A 20,487-nucleotide genomic window follows, 5' to 3' on the forward strand; every position below is an offset into this window, starting at 1 on the left:
GTCTGATCCGATTGTCCTCCATCCCAGTCCATAATGCACTGCCTGGCACATAATGTGCTCAACAAGTGCCACAGTTATTATCACTAACGTGACTTGAGTGGCTGGGCTTCAGACTTCATCTTTCCAAATGCCAGCTCACACCAAACCTGTCACTGTCCTTCCTCAGAGCACAGCTTGATTCACACCAACTAAAGCCCTTGGTCCCCGTGAATAGAGCTAAGGACATCCGGACTCTGAAACCCTTGACCCGAGAAGACCCAAGTAGCAACTTTTCTACGACTGCCGTGATTGATGCCGTATTGCCCGTGAGGCTCCAAATATGGAAACGTCCGTTAGCCTTTAAGGGCTCCGTGGCCTGAGACAGCCTGGGAGCCGATTCTTTACTGTAATGGGAGTCCACCTAGCCCCTTGTGTCTGGAAAATACCTCAGGACCCTTCCATCCCCGGGGGTGTTTACCACAGAATATAGTCATAACAGGCTGGGCAGCAAACTCACAGAGGAAGTTAACATAGGGAGACAAAATTCCCACATAAACATCCCGTGTATCTCCTCAAGGCCTTCTTAGATTTCTGAAGTCATCACCTCACAGACCCGGGCACAAAATCGCGTGGCGGTACGTCTCGTAAACAGTCTGGCGGGGGTGGGGGTGGGGGATCTTACTCTAGATGGTTGTGAAGTATGGCAGCGGGCATTCAAAAATGAAGCCTACGTGAGGCAGATCGTAGACAGCTCTATTCGTCACAGGGAGAACTATCAGGTCAGATATAAAGACCATAAATATCCCCTCAGCACAGTGCATCGCACTCTGTAGGCGCTCAGTAAATACCATTACCAATAGGGCCACCGCTTGAATGTTCCCTCTAATTCTCCTAATCTCATGCACTCTTGAAATCCGATCCACTGATCAGCTGGATCAGACTGTGAGCTCATTGGGAGCAGAGAACGTGTCTCCCGATTCTGCTGTATTGTACTCTCCCAAGCGCTTAGTACAGTGCTCTGCGCACCATAAGCACTCAATAAATGCGATTGATCGATTGAGCAGGAATGATTCTCCTTCATTACCTGATATTGTTTAGCCAGTCACCAGTTTCCTCTCTCAAATTTTAGCATCTCTTCTCTGGAGTCGAGGAGTCCATTGACATTTTCAATCGGTCGTATTTATTGAGCACTCACTGTGTGCAGAATACTGTATTAAGCACTTGGGAGACAACAGTGGAGCAGAGTTGGCTTAGATTTTCCATAAGGGCAATTCTTTATTTCTGAATTCAAAGGTCCATCTGGGATTAGAGAATTTCTCTATTAGGCTTTCTTGGGTTTCAGGTAGTGTGAAAGTGTGTGGTGTTTGAAAAATATAACTGCTCACAAGGGGCAGATAGTTATTAGATGTTATGTTCATTTATAAGTAAATGTAAAACTTTAAAATGCCTGTATAGTGTTTGTTGGGTTTTTTTTTAAGAATAAAGGTTTCCACCAGAATTTGTAAGAAACCGCTCAAAGTATCAAAACAGTTTTGAAATATTGGTTACTTTTTATGATTGAATGATGAATCTAATGCTTTTGATTCCTTGTATAATACTGTTTTTCAGAACTGCATCCCAAGTACACTTAATGAAATTTTCACCAGATGGAGAATTTTTTGCAACAGCAGGAAAGGTAAATAGGGAAACTATTGTTGTTAGGTTGTTTAAGAAGTAATGTCATCTTTGTCGTCATTCTTTGTTTAATTTCATTGAAAGTGGAACTTTTTTTTTTTCATTTTTTGGATTACTTTCATTGATCGTATGTGCTAATCCCCAAGTTTGGGAAAGCTAAAATCCAAAGGGAAACTCTCAAACTTAGAATTTCGGAAGGACATTTTGTATGTGTTTGTGTTCATGCACTTAGGTTAAAGATTCTCAAATGGATTATTAATTTTTCTGTGATTGAGTTCCGTGTCATTCATGGTACGTTCTCGTATGAAGGGTTGCCTTTTTTGATCTGACTAGGTTTTTTCAATTTAAAAATTAGCCTTTAAAAAGTGAATTAATAAAATTGAACATAACCTTTGTAGCATTATAGCGATAGTCGCCTGTGCTTAAGAGGTCTAAAAATAGCCTCATGATTCTGAGATTTTGGTAGATCATGGAATGAAAGAATCGAGTGTGTAATGTTTAAACAATCCAAGTTCATAAAGAAGAAAGCAGCCCTGGAATCTGGTACATATTAACCCATTTTCAAGTTATCTACAGCAATTCAAACATTCTCCTAGAGCTTAAACAATTTAACTCACCGAAAATATATTTCTCTTTGCATAGTCTGCAGTTGGGCCATGCTGATGGTTCTGTCATTTCAACAGTAGTAAATGGTGGGAGAGAGAGGGAGGAGGAAGAACCTTTTACTCAGGGTTTTCTACTCTGTCTACCCATAATACTGATAATCATTTTGGGATATGCTTTTTTTTTTTTTTAACTTTTTCCAAATCAACTTAAAGTACAGCTGGAAGTATATAAAAAGATCCCTAGGTTACAAAAATGTATATTATGTATATAGAAACTAGAATCTCATTTTAAGCCATTTCTATTTAACTCAACCTTTCATTTGATTTTGATCCAAGCAAATGGTTTTTTCATTGTGGGCTTTGCTTTTTTTCTTGTGTTCTTTTCTGTTCGGTCTTTAGGACGACTGCCTTTTGAAAGTTTGGTATAACACTGATAGCTGGCGGTCATCGGTTGCCTCTCATGATACCCTAACTCCCGAAAAGCAGACCCAAGGAGAAGTTGACTTTTCATTTATCTACCTGGCCCATCCCCGTGCAGTAAATGGATTTTCTTGGCGAAAGACCAGCAAATACATGCCTAGGTAGGTGGATTGATCAGTTGATTGTGTTGAATCCATGAGGCTTCTTGGATGAGTATTGTGCTATGGAATATACTACTGGAACTTTTTTTTGAGTTCAAATTATTTCCTTGCTTCGTTGCCTATCGCTATTTCTCTTAAACTGTGGTCGTGGTATCTGCTGGGGCTTCTTTAATCTTCTTCTGTGTCACGTGTTGTACTTTCCATTTTAGGCCTGCCTTTGTTCACACAAGTTAATCTTCACTTATCATTACCCAGTACAGGAACACTATTTTTAAATTACGTGGTTAAATTGCATCTATATAACTTCTTTTTCCTATCGAGTTCCAATTTGTTCAAAATTTTGCTTTTTGTAGAAAAAAACTTCTCCTAGTGGGATTTAAGTGCTTACTCTGTGCCAGGCACTGTACTAAGCACTGGGGTAGATACAAGTTAATCAGGTTGGACACAGTCCATGTCTCACGTGGGCCTCATTTTACAGATGGGGAACTGAGGCTCAGTGAAGTGACTTGCCCAAGGTCACACAGCAGTCAAGTAGGCAGAGTTGGGATTAGAACCCAGGTCCTCTGGCTCCCAAGCATGTGCTCGGTGTATCCCTTTTACTTAGTATATGCAAAAGATCATGATATATCCTGAAATGATTCAAGTCTGACTAAATTGATTTGTGTTCTTCATTCTCTAACTCATAACCATGTCTCTCTTCTCTTTCTGTAACACGGATTTTTTTTCTGAAGTAATACCTGCCATCTTTCCCCTGATTTTACTTAGTATTCACCCATAATAGTAACTTGTGAAACAAAATATTTTCCCCAGCAAGTGAAATTTTACTTTATCACACCACAGTTTATCTCTTAAACTCATATTCTGCATTTTTTCTATGATGAGGTGCCATTTTTCTTTTAAGAACAGACATACTGCATGTTCTGAGCAGCCCGAAAATAGTGTCTTATTACTGTTAAAAAATGCTTGTGAGTGAGTGCCTTAGCCAAAAATCTCAGAAGCCAAATAGTAGCCACAGTGATAAGTAAAAATATAGGGTATTAGTATGCCCCGTGGCTGTAAGGACTCGAATCTCAAAGGACCCTGCTGCTTTAGATGAAAAAGTGAATCCGATGATCAAGGGAAGCTATTAAGACATGAAGATTGAGGCAGATGGGTCACTGAGGGAGCAAAAATGGGCTGTCGTTCTATTGCCTGTTCCTTTGTCAAAGGTTGCTTATGTATGGGAGGATTTTCTTCCAGAGAGACCATAACAAAACTTTAGTGTGGGTCAATGGACTGTTAGAATCTTTCCAGATGATTTTTCTGCATGGTTATTTTTGTATTTCTCAACATTGTTCCCGCTCCAGGGCTTCTGTTTGTAATGTTCTGCTGACCTGCTGCAAAGATAACGTGTGTCGTTTGTGGGCAGAGACTTTCCTACCAAATGATAGTCTGCTGTTCGGGGGTGACTGCAGTCACTGGACGGAACCTGCCAATTTGACAAATAACTGCAAGAGAAATGCCTCCAGCAAGGAAAGGGTTCAAAGCGCTTTGGAAGTGAGTGCTGTTGTGTGGCTTTAAGAACCTGTTCTGTGAGCATTTGATGGGTTTATTCGCATAAAAGGAACATTACCCCCAAGTCACGTGAATAACGGGGAAAAATCCATTTTTGTTTAGAAAAATATGTTGAAATTAAGGCCCTTGTTTAGAGTTGGTTGGATAATATAGTGTATTAATTTGCAGTAATGATCAATCAAATAATTACCAAAGTTAATGTTTATTTTTCATTCAAGCTGCAGAGCACTGATGGAAATACAAGACCAATTAAACACGATTATCTTTATAAACTCTAATGAAATGGCTAAAAGCCTGAAATGGACAAATTTGCTGGCGAGGGATTAAGGAGAACAGTGCCCAGCGCTTAGAACAGTGCTCGGCACATAGTAAGCGCTTAACAAATACCAACATTATTAAGAAGGATATTTTCCACCCTCTGTGACTTTCCTTCTTCCCTGAAGCTTGGGAGCATGTGTGATGTGATTATTAAAACAAGAACAATATCAATATTAGCAGGCTCGTTGCGGGTAGGGAACATGACTACCAACTCAGCATGGCTCAGTGGAAAGAGCCTGGGCTTCGGAGTCAGAGGTCATGGGTTCGAATCCCGGCTCTGCCACTTGTCAGCTGTGTGATTGTGGGCAGGTCACTTAACTTCTCTGTGCCTCAGTTACCTCATCTGTAAAATGGGGATTAACTGTGAGCCTCACGTGGGACAAGCTGATTACCCTGTAATCTACCCCAGCGCTTAGAACAGTGCTCTGCACATAGTAAGCGCTTAACAAATACCAACATTATTATTATTATTATTAACTCTGTTATATTGTACTCTCCCAAGTGCTTAGTACAGTGCACTGCTTGCAGGAAACGCTCAATAAATACAATGGATTGATCGATAGTGAATCTGGTTCGGTTCCTTGATCTGTCACTTGCTGTCCCGTAAAAACAGTGGCACATTTTGTCTCAATCTCTCCCACTGTAAATTTTATTTTTTTCCATAAATTAAAATTCCTTCATGGTACTTAACCTTTCCGATTGGAAAAATATACGCTTTCTTGACTCTGTGAATAGTTCTTAGTTGCTACAAGTTTCTAATTTTCAAGGTTGACCCATATTTCATAAAAATCCACAGCACTAATAATAATAATAATGTTGGTATTTGTTAAGCGCTTACTATGTGCCAAGCACTGTTCTAAGCGTTGGGGTAGACATAGGGGAATCAGGTTGTCCCACGTGGGGCTCACAGTCTTAATCCCCATTTTACAGATGAGGGAACTGAGGCACGGAGAAGTTAAGTGACTTGCCCACAGTCACACAGCCGACAAGTGGCAGAGCTGGGATTCCAACTCATGAGCCCTGACTCCAAAGCCCGTGCTCTTTCCACTGAGCCACGCTGCTTCTCAACATCGTATTAGCCGGGAAGGATCAGGCAGTCATCGATAAGGAATCACATTCTTTACTAAATATGAAATATTTCAGGAAACTTTTTAACGTAGTCAGTTCTTCCTCTTCCTCAGTCAGTAACCTTTATTGATCACCCTCTGTGTGCAGACCACTGTTACTAAACATTAAAGACTTTAGTTCTAGACTGCAAGCTCACTGTGGGCAGAGAAAGTGTCTGCCAGCTCTGTTGCATTGTACTCTCCTGAGCGCTTAGTACAGTGCTCTGCATATAGTAAGCACTCACCAAGTGCATTTTTTTCTAATGGCATTTAAGCGCTTACTATTTGCTAGGCACTGTACTAAGCACTAAGATAGATACAAGCTAATCAAATTGGACACAGCTCGTGTCCCACATGGGGCTCACAGTCTTAATCCTCATTTAACAGATGAGGCCCAGAGAAGTGAAGTGTCTTGCCTAAGGTTACACAGCAGATAAGTGGCAGAGCCTAGATTAGAACCCAGATCCTTTTGACTCCCAGGCCTGTGCTCTGTCCATTAGGCCACGCTGCTTCTCAGTGACTGAGAAAGTACAAAACAGTTTGAAGACCTGATCCCTATCCTCACAGACTACATTTGAGTAGTCGTTGAGTAGGGGAGACAGGCACTTACAAAAAATTGCTGGTTGGAGGGGTAGTAGAGTAAATTAAATGAAAGATGTATGTAAGTGCTCTGGGGCTCCGATAGCATAAGTGATTAAGTGGTGAGGAAGGGCTGATGTGGCAGTTGGGTCTTGAGAAGCAGCATGGTGTAGTGGATAGAGCAGAGGCCTGGGAGTCAGAAGGACATGGGTTCTAATCCTGGCTCTGCCACTTACCTGCTGTGTGACCCTGGGCAACTCACTTCACTTCCCTGGGCCTCCGTTACCTCATCTGTAAAATGGGAATTGAGACTGTGAGCCCCACATGGGACAGGGGCCGTGTCCAACCCGATTTGCTGGTATCCACCCCGGCACTTAGTACGGTGCCTGGCATTTAAAAGCGCTTAAGAAATACTGCTATTATTATTATTATTATGTGGGAGGATTAGGTTATTCTTGGGAAGGACTCCAGGAGGGGAGATGTGATCTCAGCCAGGGGGTTTAGAAGGTGGGGAGAACTGTGGCCGATCTGATCCCAAGGGAGAGAAGGAATTTGGGGAGGGGTCAGAGGGAGGAGATGGAGAGGGGATGTGGCCTATAAATTTAGGAAAAGGATGTAAAAATAGAGGGTTCCTAAGATAATGAGCTTTGTAAGGACTCTTGCGTTCATGTCATCGACACAGGTAAACCTGAGGCATTTTCGCCGAGGAAGGAGGAGATCACTTGCCCTGACAGCCCATACAGGATACTTGCCTCATCAGCAGGATCCTCATCAAGCCCATCGGAATACTCCTTTGCATGCCAACGCACTCTGTCACTTTCATATTGCTGCCAGCATAAACCCAGCCACAGGTAATGACCTTGCGGGACGTGGAAATATGGCATAGTGTCCGGGTGAATTTGACAAGATTGACCCTGCCTTTTCCTGTCAGGAACTTAATATGCTTTCAGTTGGCTCCCAGATAAAAACTGGGGACTGAGCCTCACTCCACCCATTTATTTCTGCTTTGTAAGGGATCCCCAGCTTAAAGGAATTTGATACAGAAAGGAGCATAAACCAAATTAAATCCCTCAACTTGCCAAAGAGAACCGAAAATGAGTCAGGTCTGCTCCATTTATCTTATGATAGTAATTTTGGTATGTGTTCAGTACTTAATTCAGTTGTATTTATTGAGCACTTACTGTATGCAGAGCACTGCACTAAGCTCTTGGGAGAGTACAATATAACAATAAACAGACACATTCCCTGCCTGAAACGAGCTTACAGTCTAATAATGTTGGTATTTGTTAAGCGCTTACTATGTGCAGAGCACTGTTCTAAGCGCTGGGGCAGATACAGGGTAATCAGATTGTCCCACATGAGGCTCACAGTCTTAATCCCCATATTACAGATGAGGTAACTGAGGCCCAGAGAAGTTGAGTGACTTGCCCACAGTCACACAGCTGCCAAGTGGCCGAGCCGGGATTAGAACCTTGGTACTAAGCCCTGGGGTAGATGCAAGATAATAGGTCTCCCGTGGGACTCACAGTCTGAGATAGAACAAGTATTCAATCCCCATTTTGCAGATAAGGGAACTGAGGCTCAGAGAAGTTCAACGACTTGCTCAAGAATAAAGCAGTAGTGAGATTAGAACCCAGATCTTCTCACTCCCAAGCTCATGCACTGTCCACTAAACCCTAATAGAGCAGAGGTGGGGATTTTTAGGATTCAGTGGCTGAGTAGTGATTCCTTGAAGCTCTTGAGCTCTGGTTCTCCAAAGTTGTTGATGCATACATTGATCTAGTGAGGCAGAGGCAGAAACGCATTTAGAGATTCAAGGTTATAGATGATGCTCATTTTTAAGGTTAGTTTTTTTTAAATGGCTTTCGTTTGAAAACTTTCGGTTTTATTTTTTCCTTTATTTCTCTTCTTTGTTTTTATTGGCTGTGTCATCTGAAGTGAGAATAAACGGTATCTAGTGCTTAGTAGTAAAGAGGCAGCTCCATCTACAGCAGCTCCATCTACAGCACTGAAGAAACATCTGCTCTTGACATGTGAAGCACATAATTAGACACTAAAGTAAATGCTCAAGTACAGCTTTGCCCTTAAAAAAATCTATCAGTGGTATTTATTGAACGCCTGTGTGCGCAGTGCTCTGTACTAAGTACTTGGGAGAGGACAGTAGAGTTGGTAGGCATGCTGCCTTGCCCCCGAGGAGCGGACAAGCTTGTAGGAAGCATCGTCCCCTAAAGCCACTCCCCTGCTTAGAATAATAATGATTATGGTATTAAGTGCTTACCGTGTGCGCTGTACTAAACGCTGGGGTGGATATAAGCAGATATAAGCAGATCGGGTTGGACACAGTCCCTGTCCCCCGTGGAGTTCACAGTCTCAATCCCCATCTTCCAGATGAGGTACCTGAGGCCCAGAGAAGGGAAGTGACTTGCCCAAGGTCACGCGGCAGACAAGTGACAGTCAGGATTAGAACCCATGACCTTCACTCCCAGGGGCTGGTACTGCATCAGTCAGTTAGGCTCATAGCCGGGTGTTCATAGACTATTTCACAAGAGAAAATCCAGTACGTATTTTGATACTAACCAAGAATAAATTTAACAGTCCCATTCCGAAATTGGCAGAGGTTGTTATTTTAACATTTCTTTGGTTGAAGGAAGACTCGAGGTCCAATAGCATTAGGGAAATCAAAGCAGAGAACCCAACAAAAAGGATATTCACCTGTTATGTAATGGTTCAGAAGCATTTCGCTTTTTTCTGTCGGCTGCCGAGTATGGTGACAGTAGAAAATGGGGATTCAGGAACCCGTCTGTCAATAATTTTGAACCCCTGACTTAGCTTTGATCAAACACTTGATTTAGGGGGAAAAAAAATGCTTGATCTGAAAAATCGCATGGCGTGTTTGTTTTTGTGTTTGGATTGCAGACATTCCTCTGCTCCCTTCTATCACATCTTTGAGTCTCAGTGAAAATGAAGAGAAGAGTGGGCCTTTTGTAGTGCACTGGCTGAACAATAAAGAATTGCATTTCACTTTGTCGATGGAAGTGTTTTTACAGCAACTGAAAAAGAGTTTCGAACAACAGTCTCCTGAGGCCAGTACGGAAGAATCTAATCAGTTCGCAGATGGCAAATCTGACGAAGGTAACAGCTCAAGAAAGAGAAAGATGGTCGGAAGTAGTTTGATTTAAATGGGTATATTGCAGAGACATCTTGATTTACAGTTTAAAATTACAAACTATTGCACTTCAAGTGATTTTTTTTTTCTTAATGGTGTTTAGATGCCTTCTGTGTGCCCGACGCTGTAAGTACACACCGGAGTAGATGTAAAATAATCCAGTTGGACACAGTCCCAGTCCCAAATGGGGCTTACAGTAATAATCCCCAGTTTACAGTTGAGGTAACTGAGGCACAGAGAAGTGAAGTGCTGTTCTAATACCTACCTTCTCACTGTACATACTAAATAAACAAATAATAATGATGGTATTCATTTTCGCTTATTATGTGCCCAGCACAGTTCTGAGCGCTGGGGAAGATACAAGGTAAGCAGGTTGTCCCACGGGGGGCTCACCGTCTTAATCCCCATTTTATAGATGAGGTAACTGAGGCCCAGAGAAGTTAAGTGGCTTACCCAAGGTCACACAGCAGACAAGTGGCAGCCACAGGATTAGAACCCACGACCTCTGACTCCCAAGTCCATGTTCTTTCCACTAAGCCACGCTGCTTCTCTATCGATCTCATCTGCCTCGCCGACGACCCCTCACCCACACCCACGTCCTGCCTCTGGCCTGGAACTCTCTCCCACCTCAAATCCGAAAGATAATTTCCTGCTTCAAAGCCTTATTGAAGGCACATCTCTTCCAAAAGGCTTTCCCTGACTAAGCCCTCCTTTCCTCTTCCCCCATTCCCTTCTGCGTCACCGTGACTTGCTCCCTTTATTCATCCCCCTCCTTGCCCCAAAGCACTTAAGTACATATCTGTAATATATCTATTTATGTCTTTCTGTCTCCCCCTCTAAACTGTAAGCTTGTTGTGGGTGGGAAAGGTCTCTTTATTGTTGTACCCACACAAGTGCTTAGTACAGTGCTCTGCACACAGTAAGCGCTCAATAAATATGATTGAATGAATAAAAATTACAAAGTATTGCACATCACCAAGTGATTTTTTTTAATGATGTTTAGATGCTTACTATGTGCCATATGGGGAAGATACAAAATAATCCATTGGAACACAGTCTCAGTCCCAAATGGGGCTCATAGTAATAATCCCCATTTTACAACTGAGGTAACTGAGGCCCAGAGAAGTGAAGCGATTTGCTCAGGGTCACACAGCAGACAAGTGGCAGAGCCGAGATTCGAACCTAGATCCTGTTACTCCCGGGCCCATGCTCTTCCCACTAGGCCACGCTGCCTCTCTAAAGCACATGATTCTGTAATGCACTATTTGTATACACCTGTACTAAACTCTCCACTGTCTACCGTGGTGCATGTTTTCATTCCACCTTTTGGCTGAGACATTGTTCGGCAATTAGGGAAGGTTAGCTCGATTATATGAGCCTGTTTGGATGCACCATCCTACGGTTTGGGAAGAAATGGGGGACATGATCCATTGCGGGTTTTTCTTCAAGAGAGGTTTTACCAGAACCCAAACATCTCGTGCTGCCGATCTTTACACTGGGCCAAATAAGGGATATAAGCGAGAGGTTGTCAGGGCCAGGCTTAGGGTCTCCGGGATGCCCTTGTCCTCAACAGCATCGTCCTTTGCCCTTCTGTTGAGTCATCTGAAGCACTTAATAAAGTATAATAATAATTGTGGTATTTGTTAAGCTGTTAGTATGTGCCAGGCACTGTACTAAGCGCAAGAGTGGATACAAGCAAATCAGGTGGGACACAGTCCCTGTCCCACATGGGGCTCATCGTCTTAATCCCCATTCACAGCTGAGGTAACTGAGGCCCAGAGAAGCAAAGTGACTCGCCCGGGGTCACGCTGCAGACAAGTGGCGGAGTCTGGATTAGAGCCCATAACCTTCTGACTCCCAGGCCTGTGCTCTATCCACTAAGCTATGCTGCTTCTGCTTCCTATGTTTTAGCACAAATAGGCAGATAGCCTTTCTCCTTACCCGTTCCCCGTCGCCATGACTGTTAGAAGAATTATTTGTGTTCGTATCAGTAAGTGGTATTTCTTAAGCGCTTGCTGCAGACAGCACTGTGCTAAGCACTTGGGAGAGAACTGTACAGCAGAGTTGGTAGACAGGTTTTCTGCCCAACAAGGAGCTTACAGTCTAGAGGGAAATTTAAGGGTTTGGACCCCTCCCCCCCAACCCTTATTTTCTCCTTTTTTCCTCTCTCCCCCCGGCTTGCATGTCCATTTCAGAGAAGACCCTTCCCTGGTGTGAACCTCTGTCTTGTGGCTCTTATGCATTCTGACCCTTCTGCTTTGCCTAAACCTACAAGGGGCTGATGTCATTGTAAATGATACAAAATGTCTCATTTCCTGTTCAAAAATTGGGGGTGGGGGGAGGAAGGGGCAGAATTATAAGGAGGTGGTGATTGTGAGTAAATATAATATTAGAAAATTCAAGGTCACATCTTATTTGAAAACTAAAGAATGCAAGTGGGGGGGGGGTCTTGTTAGGACTGTTTTACATTGATTAATGGCAATTGATGCTTCCACAGTTTTCTAGATTTTTTTTGTTTTGTTTTATCCTTGTTAAACATTTAAAACTAAAGGGTGTTCACCGAAATTTAGAGGTGTAAAAGAACTGAACTTCTGCGAGTACCAATAATTGTAACTTTAGGAATTAAAGCATTTGGACTTCATTTGAGTTTCTTTAAATGTGTTTACAATTATATAGGCAATGTGAATCTAGCTTTAAAATGACTTTTTATGAACGCATTTTATATGCCTCACGCATAGCATGACCATTTTAATAAGGGTTCCACTCCCTCGTTACAACAGAGTTTATCCAGTTTTTCAGCATTTGAACGTATTTAGACAATTGGAAGTTTTACTTGAATCCGAGTCATTTGGCAGCATTCGTTTACCATTTGGTTTGCTTTTTTTTTCCCTTTTAGAAACAGATGACAACCCTGATGATCCAAAAACAAATCACGAGAAGGAGTTGAGTAGTGAGAAAACCGTCCAAAGTTCAGGCCTTGTTTCCCTGCCTTCTGCCATTATCGATCAAGAGATCGAATTGCTTCTGGCCGAATGGAGTAAAAACGCAGACATGCTTTTCAGTATTCATCCCGTGGATGGTTCTCTGCTGGTTTGGCACGTGGATTGGCTGGATGAATACCAGCCTGGCATGTTTCGTCAGGTTCAGGTACTGTCAATTTCCTGGGCCAAGCTGCCCATTTATCAGTAGCCTAGTCGATCGGTCAGTTAGTTGAGAAGCAGCGTGGCCTAGTGGATAGAGGACGGACTTGGGAGTCAGAAGGTCATGGGTTCTGATCCCGGCTCTGCCACATGTCTGCTGTGTGACCTTTGGCAAGTCGCTTCACTTCTCTGGGCCTCAGGCATCTCATCTGGAAAATGAACCCTGTGTGGGACTGTCTCCAACCTGATTAACTCGAATCTACCCCAGTGCTTAGAATGGTGCTTGGCGCGTCGTAAAGCGCTTAACAAGCACCGTAATTATCGAGAAACAGCTTGGCATAGTGGATAGAGCACGGGCCTGGGAGTCAGAAGGTCATGGGTTCTAATCCCGGCTCTGCCACTTGTCTGCCGTGTGACCTTGAGCCAGTCATGTGGCTTCTCTGGGTCTCAGTTCCCTCATCTGTAAAATGAGGATTGAGAATGTGAGCCCCACATGGGACACGGACCGTGTCCAACCCGATTTTCTTGTTTCCACCCCAGCGCTTAACAAATAAATACCATAATTATTATCATTGCCATCCATCTGGTAACAGGCCCTTGGCTCATTCTTATGCAGAATGTCTTTCTTATATCTAGGTGTCCTTTGCCTCCAGAATTCCGGTAGCCTTTCCCACTGGTGATGCAAACTCCCTTTGCAGAAGCATAGTGATGTATGCCTGTACTAAGAATGTGGATCTGGCGATTCAACAGGGCAGACAGAAGCCCTGTGGTCTCACGCGGTCTACGTCAATGCTCATCTCTTCCGGTCACGGTAAATCGGCCAACAGCTTAAAGTTAAGCATCTTCACTCCGAACGTCATGATGATCTCAAAGCACGCGGACGGATCTTTGAATCAGTGGCTAGTCAGTTTTGCAGAGGAGTCTGCGTTTTCCACAGTGCTCAGTATTTCCCACAAGTCCAGATACTGCGGACACCGCTTCCATCTTAACGACCTGGCTTGCCACTCGGTGTTACCGCTGCTGCTGACGACATCGCACCACAACGCCTTACGGACGCCAGATGTCGATGACCTAAAACAACCGTACAGTGCTTTGAATCCCGAGGAGTCGACTGTGGGACGCCAGAATCGAGGCACCAGAGACGTAACGTTCCAGGACCCCAATGCGGTTTATAGCGAGCTGATTCTTTGGAGAGTCGATCCAGTTGGGCCGTTGTCCTTTTCCGGTGGCGTTTCCGAGCTGGCGCGGATTAATTCCCTTCACGTTTCAGCCTTTTCCAATGTCGCGTGGCTGCCTACACTTATACCTAGTTACTGCTTAGGTGAGCATTCTGATTTTTTTTTTTCTTTTTCCCCATTGAAGTATTCGAACATTCAAATGCTTAAAAGAGCGAATAATTGCATGCAGCATGAGTCAAGATGGTGTTAACTGAAAGGGATTCAATAGCAAAATGAATATGTAAAGTTTCATACTGAAACCTTTTCACTGAAAAACTGATTTTTTTTTCCCTATATTAAGCTTTTTATTCCTTATGTGGCATTTTCCCCATATGGTTTTAAAAGAGATGCATTCAGGAAGTGCAAAAGTATCAATCGTTGCCACCTGGGAAGTGATTGGTAATTCTCTCTTGGAATCTGGCATAAACCTGATCCAGCATGTTTGAATAATAATAATAATAATAATGATGGTATTTAAGTGCTTACTATGTTCCAAGCACTGTTCTAATCCACCGGAGGGTGGTGAATCTCTTCTCTACGTCCCAAGGGTGCTTGGTAATCAGTCGATCAATGGCATTTATTGAGCACTCACTATGTGCAGAGCACTGTACTAAGCGCTTGGGAGAGTACGATACAACAGAGTCGGTAGACCCGTTCCCTGCCCACAAGGAGTTTACAGTCTAGAGGGAGAGAGAGGCATGAATATAAATAAATTACAGATTTGTGCGCAAGTGCTGTCGGGTGAGGTGAATTCCAAATGCCCTCTGGTGACTTCCCAGAGCTCTGGTAGGGAACCACTGGAATTAAGTGGCTTAGACATGGCCATAATTTTTGAGTTGAGCAAAAAATAAGGGAGAGCTTTCACAGTCCCCTTTTAGTAACTTATGGAGAAGGTAAACACCTCTTGTTAGTAACCATGGGCTCTGTCACCCTTAATGATCTTGAATGCAGTCTACCCTGTATCCACCCCAGCGCTTAGAACAGTGGCTGGCACATAGTAAGCGCTTAACAATTACCATAATTATTATTATTATCATTGCATTTGTTGAGCGCTCGCCTCGCCTCTTCCCCTAGGACAGGGACCGTGTCTAGTTCCCACCTGTGGGTTCTCTCACAGTGCTTAGTTCAGTGCTCTGCACCTGGAAAGCTCTCGGTTAATGCTATTGCTTCTACTGAAATATGTGCCTTTCACTTACGTAACTTTAAGACTGTATGGAGGGGAGTGCTGCAGAGAGATAAATGGATAGAAAACAAACAAACAAAAAATCAGTGGTTGCTAATACGGGTCTCCAACAGATTGGCAGCTGGGAAGCAGCAGATGGCAGTCTAGCTCCCCTAGGTGAGAGTGAATTAGTGCTAGGGAGTGGGAGAGGCTTCATTTTGAGCAGAGGTTTTCAAATGAAAAATTAGCAATCAAGACTTTGCCCTCCACGGCTCAGAATTTAGAGAGGCAGTCGTAATTGAAGACAGTGCACTTGAAAGTCAGTTCTATCTTCAATTGTCAGTGGCGTTCGCTTGGCCCTTGGAAACAGTTGACATGATATTAATCAGGGTAGTAGGGGTTTTTATGTAGCTGTAAAACTTGTTAAACCTTGCAGATATGTGTGTGTGTATCTATATATATATATAGTACATATATATACATATATAGTAAAGCCCCGGTGTGGGCAGGGATTGCTTCTATTGCAGAATTGTGCCCTCCAAGTGCTTAGCACAGTGCTAAGCACACAGTAAACGCTCAATAAATATGATTGAATAAATTAAGCACTTGCTGTGTGCCAGGCACTATACTAAGCACTGGGGCAGATGCATGTTACTTAGGTTGAACACAGTCCATGTCCCACACGGGACTCACAGTCTTAATCCCATTTTACCAGTGAGGTACCTGAGGCATGGAGAAGTTAAATGACTTGCCCAAGGTCACAAAGCAGACAAGTGGCAGAGCTGGGATTAGAACCCAGGTCTTTCTGCCTCCCAGTCTCTATCCATTAGGCCATTCTGCTTCTCAGTTTTCAGAAATAGGTGGTTCAGTATCACGTTTCACTCGCTTCTCAGTGTTAAAAGGCCATGCTTCCATAGGACTGTTTTTTTTTTTTTCCTAGCATGATTTCTCTTAGACCTTGGCCCCTTATGATGTTTGGCATTATTTAGTTCAGTCAGTCCTATGATAGCGTTATGATTCTTGGCTTTTACGTGGATGACAAATGAGATATCTCAAGGATGTTATGCAATCACACTTTTTTAGGAAAGAATAGTGCTGCTAACAGATTTTTTTAAAACCTGATCTAATATTATTTGTGAGGGAATACAAATGGATACATGTTTACTTTCAATTTTTCTTTGATTTTACTTATGGGTATTGAAAACATTTTTGAGTCCAGGCCATTCTAATGATGACATTAAAATTGTTCTTAAGTGTAAGGATTTTATTTCTATGTTTAAAGTGATCTAAAATGTTCCTAAACATTTTTATAGGTGCATACTGCAACTCTCCTAGTGCTTGCTTTGTGGCAAGTGATGGACAGTATCTGAGATTATATGAAGCTGTGACTGATGCCAAAAAACTTTTATGTGAACTGTCTAACCCTGAAATTTCTGTAAGTGAAATAACTGTAACTTTTAAATATTTAATATTCATTTAATACATACAGTAAAATTGATTAGGCTTATGTTAACTCTTTTTTTATGGTATTTAAGTGCTTACCATGTGCCAGGCACTGTTCTATGCGCTGGGGTAGATACAAGTTATTCAGGTTAGACACAGTCCCCGCCCTACATTGGGCTCACAGTCTTAATTCCAGTTTAACAGATTGGGTAACTGAGGCTCAGAGAAGTGAAGTGGCTTCCCCAAGGTTACACAGCAGACAAGTGGCGAAGTCAACATTAGAACGCAGGTCCTTCTGACTCTCAGGTCCATGCTGTATCCACTGGGCCACACTGCTTCTCTCATGACAAAGTAGTATTTCAGAACTCTTTTCTATTCAAGTATTGATGACATTTTATTAGACCAATGGGTGCTTGGGGATGCAGGAAAAAGTATAAAATGTGAGTTTTTCCTCCCCCTTAAAACACACACACACGGAACTAGCAGTCTCTTGTAGGAAGAAAGGTAGACAGATTGGCAATTATATACAGAGAAAGTGAGGGAACACAGGTGAATGACTAATAAAATCAGCATTACCTATCAGAAACAATTATGACTTGGGATAAATGAGAGAAACCTTCTGAATTCGCTTATGCCATTTTAAGAGAAAAAGGATATCCCTGTTGTGTCTTTCAAAGGTTAGAAATACGAGCTGTGTTAACCATGGCAGCCAACCAGAATAGCAATATAATTAGTATGGTATGCAGGTAGTATCATACAGTAATCTCTTGACAGAACTAGCGAAATATCTGGTTTCCATCCCAAGTAATGCTATTTTGTCTCCTTGTCCTTAAATTTTTTCCTCTTAAAAAAATAGTACATATATAGTTCATTTGCTTTGTGTCATTGTTACAGTGATTACTCATTGACAAGCAGTTCCATTATTATAAGTTGTAACATTGTTTTCATTTGTTCTCACACTAAGAAAATATTCCCCTTTTTAAAACAGAAATATGTTGGTGAAGTATTTAACATTGTAAGTCAGCAATCAACAGCAAGACCCGGATGCATTATAGAGTTAGATGCTATTACAGAACTCGTAAGTATCCTCTCCCTCTATAATATATACGTATATGCCTATGTCAGATTGTGTGTATATATATTTATTGTGTGTGCATATATATATGCAACCACGTATTTGGGTCATCAACTTATTTTGTTTATTTACATTCAGCATGGCAGAAAAACACAGCTTCTTCATGTTTTTCAAGAAGACTTCATTTTGAATAATCAAGAGAAGAAAAGGCCAGCAAAGGACAGCATTTTATCAGACTCCGGTAAAGGCAAAAAATGTTACGGTGAATGAAATTTTGGAGAATGCTATCAAATTTCCTTTTACGTGCAGATGTGGGGGAAGCAGGGATTGGTTCATTACCAAAACTGGTAAAGAGCATCAATCCCCTTTCTTCGACTGCAAGGGAATGCTGAATTTAGAAGAAGCACATGCTAAGGACTCTGTGAAATAGAAAATGTTGACTGTTAAGAAACTATACTCAATTGGAAAAACTGTTTCACAATGTTTCAGTTGCTCTCACATTTTAAATACTTGCCTTATTTTAGTTGCTTCACTAAGACACAACTTTATATTAAATTCTGCATCTTAATCCTCTTATTAACCACTCTTTAAAGGTTACGTGAAGGAATAGTGAAGGACAAAGGGTCCTTACTTGGTCTTATAACCCAAGACAGTGATACTTCTGAGGTCTAGTTTGGCTCTATTAGACTCTTCATTCTGTGTTCCTCACAGGAATAGTTTTCCACCAAAAAAAAAATCATGTATTGAAGTGCATTATTTTGTACAATAAACAGAATCAATAAAAGAACCAATGGTACTTATTTAGTGAGCACTTACTGTGTTCAGAGCCCTGTACTAAGTACTTGAAGAAATTAGATTGTAGACCTAAAGTAATTGAAACAACTCCTGCCTCTTGCCCACCTTAATTGGTTCCCTGCTTTCATTGTACGCTTTCTACCGATTTTTTTCCCCCTATTCTGAAGTGTACCACTTCAAAGATCATTTATAATTTTTTGTCTCTTTCTAACAGTTCTTAGCCATTGCTTTTTATGTAGTTTTTTGTGAAATCTGTCATTTCTGCTTATCTCTGTGTTCAAATAGGTGTGTGATGATGGTAGCCGTTCCAGAGTGTGATAACTGTAGCAGTTGCCACAATAGCCTAAGGAACTTTATGATGCTACTATTATTTGTGTTCTAAGTAGTGAAGTAGAAGGAAGGTTGTTGAAAATCAAACAATCAATTAGTAGTATTTTTTGAGGGCTTATGGTGTGCGGAGCACTGTACTAAGCACTCGGGAGAGTACTCTGTAACAGAGTTGGTAGACACCTTATGTTCTCCACCCACAGTCTAGAGGAGAAGCGTGAAGTCTAGAGTCTAAACAGTTTAGTTTTCAGTCTAAACAGCCTATTGGTCTGTCATTAATTTTCAATTTTCAAGCAAATTTTCAAGCAACTCAGTCAACAAAATGATCAGGTGGGTCCTTCAGCCCCCCAGAAGGGGGAAACCTCCAACCTTACCACCCCCGCCCTCTCTGAAACCTCTTCCTTCGTGGAAGGAAGCAGCGTGGCCCAGTGGAGAGAGCAAGGGTCTGCCAGCCCAGTTAGAAGGACCTGGGTTCTAATCTCTGCTTGGCAGTTGCTTGATGTGTGACCTTAGGCAAGTCACTTAAATTCTCTGTGCCTAAGTTTCTTCAACTGTAAAATGGAGATGTAATGTCTGTTATCCCTCCTAACTTAGACTCTGAGCCCCATGCGGGGCAGGGACTTTGTCCAACCTGATAAACTCACACCTCTCCCAGCGCTCAGACCAATGTTAGACACATAATAAGTGCTTAAGAAATAGCATAAAAAAGTATCCCCTTCTGTTTTGCTATTGTTGTACTAGCCAAAGCGCTTACCACCCTAAATTGTAAATTCACTGACAGCAGGGATCGTGTCTACCTACTTTTATTATAGTCTCCGAGGATTTAGTACAGTGCTCTCGGCATCCAATTAACATTGATTGATTTCAGTTCCTAGCCCTCAGTTCCTCGAGAAATGATATTGTTTGGAAAAAAATAACCTAAGGAATTGTTCTGGGTTTCTGATGATTTTTTTGGTCACCATTATTCCATGCATCAAATTGTCTGTCACTTTTTATGCTGAAATTCCATGGAAACATTCCACTCAATTTTTCATTAACTCGAGATGGCAGAAGTAGAAGAAAATTGATCATTTCTGATTGTGGCTTTAGTATAGGGAATCTTTTTGTGAGTGGTATTTATTAAGCACTTCACTACATGCCAGGCACTGTATTAGGTGCCGGGGTAGGTACAAGCCAACCAGGTTGGACACGGTCCATGTCCCACGTTGGGCTCACAGTCTCAATCCCCATTTTACAGATGAGGTAGGTGAGGCACAGAGGAGTTTAGTGACTTCTCAAGGTCACAGCAGACAGGTGCTGGAGACACAGGGTGGCTCAGTGGAAAGAGCCTGGGCTTCGGAGTCAGAGGTCATGGGTTCGACTCCCAGCTCTGCCACTTGTCAGCTGTGTGACTGTAGGCAAGTCACTTCACTTCTCTGTGCCTCAGTTCCCTCATCTGTAAAATGGGGATGAAGACTGTGAGCCTCAAGTGGGACAACCTGATTACCCTGTATCTACCCCAGCGCTTAGAAAAGTGCTCTGCACATAGTAAGCGCTTAACAAATACCAACATTATTAACCCAGATCCTTCTGACTCCCAGGCCCAGGCTGTATCTACCAGGCCATGCTGCTTCGCAAAGATATCATCCTTTGTAACTTCATAAAGTGTATTCTGGGGCAGGAGTGTTTTTGAGGCTATTGCCTAGTTTGGTGTGCACCGTACAGGTAGATAATTGTGGCCCATAGATAATGGAATGCCTTCCTGTTGCAGCTAAGAGGAAATCTGC

The 20,487-nt window shown here is 42.3% G+C and overlaps 1 protein-coding gene across 3 annotated transcripts in view; it reads left to right on the forward strand.

The window, feature by feature from the left end:
• DMXL1 (Dmx like 1) overlaps positions 1 to 20,487 on the forward strand; it is a 153,342-nt gene that overhangs the window by 47,877 nt on the left and 84,978 nt on the right. For all 3 annotated transcript variants that reach the window (XM_029056093.2, XM_029056092.2, XM_039910825.1), the window contains 10 exons: positions 1,588 to 1,654; positions 2,658 to 2,839; positions 4,186 to 4,375; positions 7,079 to 7,247; positions 9,313 to 9,528; positions 12,459 to 12,709; positions 13,339 to 14,023; positions 16,395 to 16,516; positions 17,513 to 17,602; positions 17,738 to 17,840. In XM_029056093.2, coding sequence (XP_028911926.1) covers positions 1,588 to 1,654; positions 2,658 to 2,839; positions 4,186 to 4,375; positions 7,079 to 7,247; positions 9,313 to 9,528; positions 12,459 to 12,709; positions 13,339 to 14,023; positions 16,395 to 16,516; positions 17,513 to 17,602; positions 17,738 to 17,840 — 2,075 coding nt within the window. The remainder of the gene's footprint in view (positions 1 to 1,587; positions 1,655 to 2,657; positions 2,840 to 4,185; positions 4,376 to 7,078; positions 7,248 to 9,312; positions 9,529 to 12,458; positions 12,710 to 13,338; positions 14,024 to 16,394; positions 16,517 to 17,512; positions 17,603 to 17,737; positions 17,841 to 20,487) is intronic.

Source organism: Ornithorhynchus anatinus, chromosome X5 (genome assembly GCF_004115215.2).
Source record: "Ornithorhynchus anatinus isolate Pmale09 chromosome X5, mOrnAna1.pri.v4, whole genome shotgun sequence".
In the NCBI taxonomy this organism is placed as follows: domain Eukaryota; kingdom Metazoa; phylum Chordata; class Mammalia; order Monotremata; family Ornithorhynchidae; genus Ornithorhynchus; species Ornithorhynchus anatinus.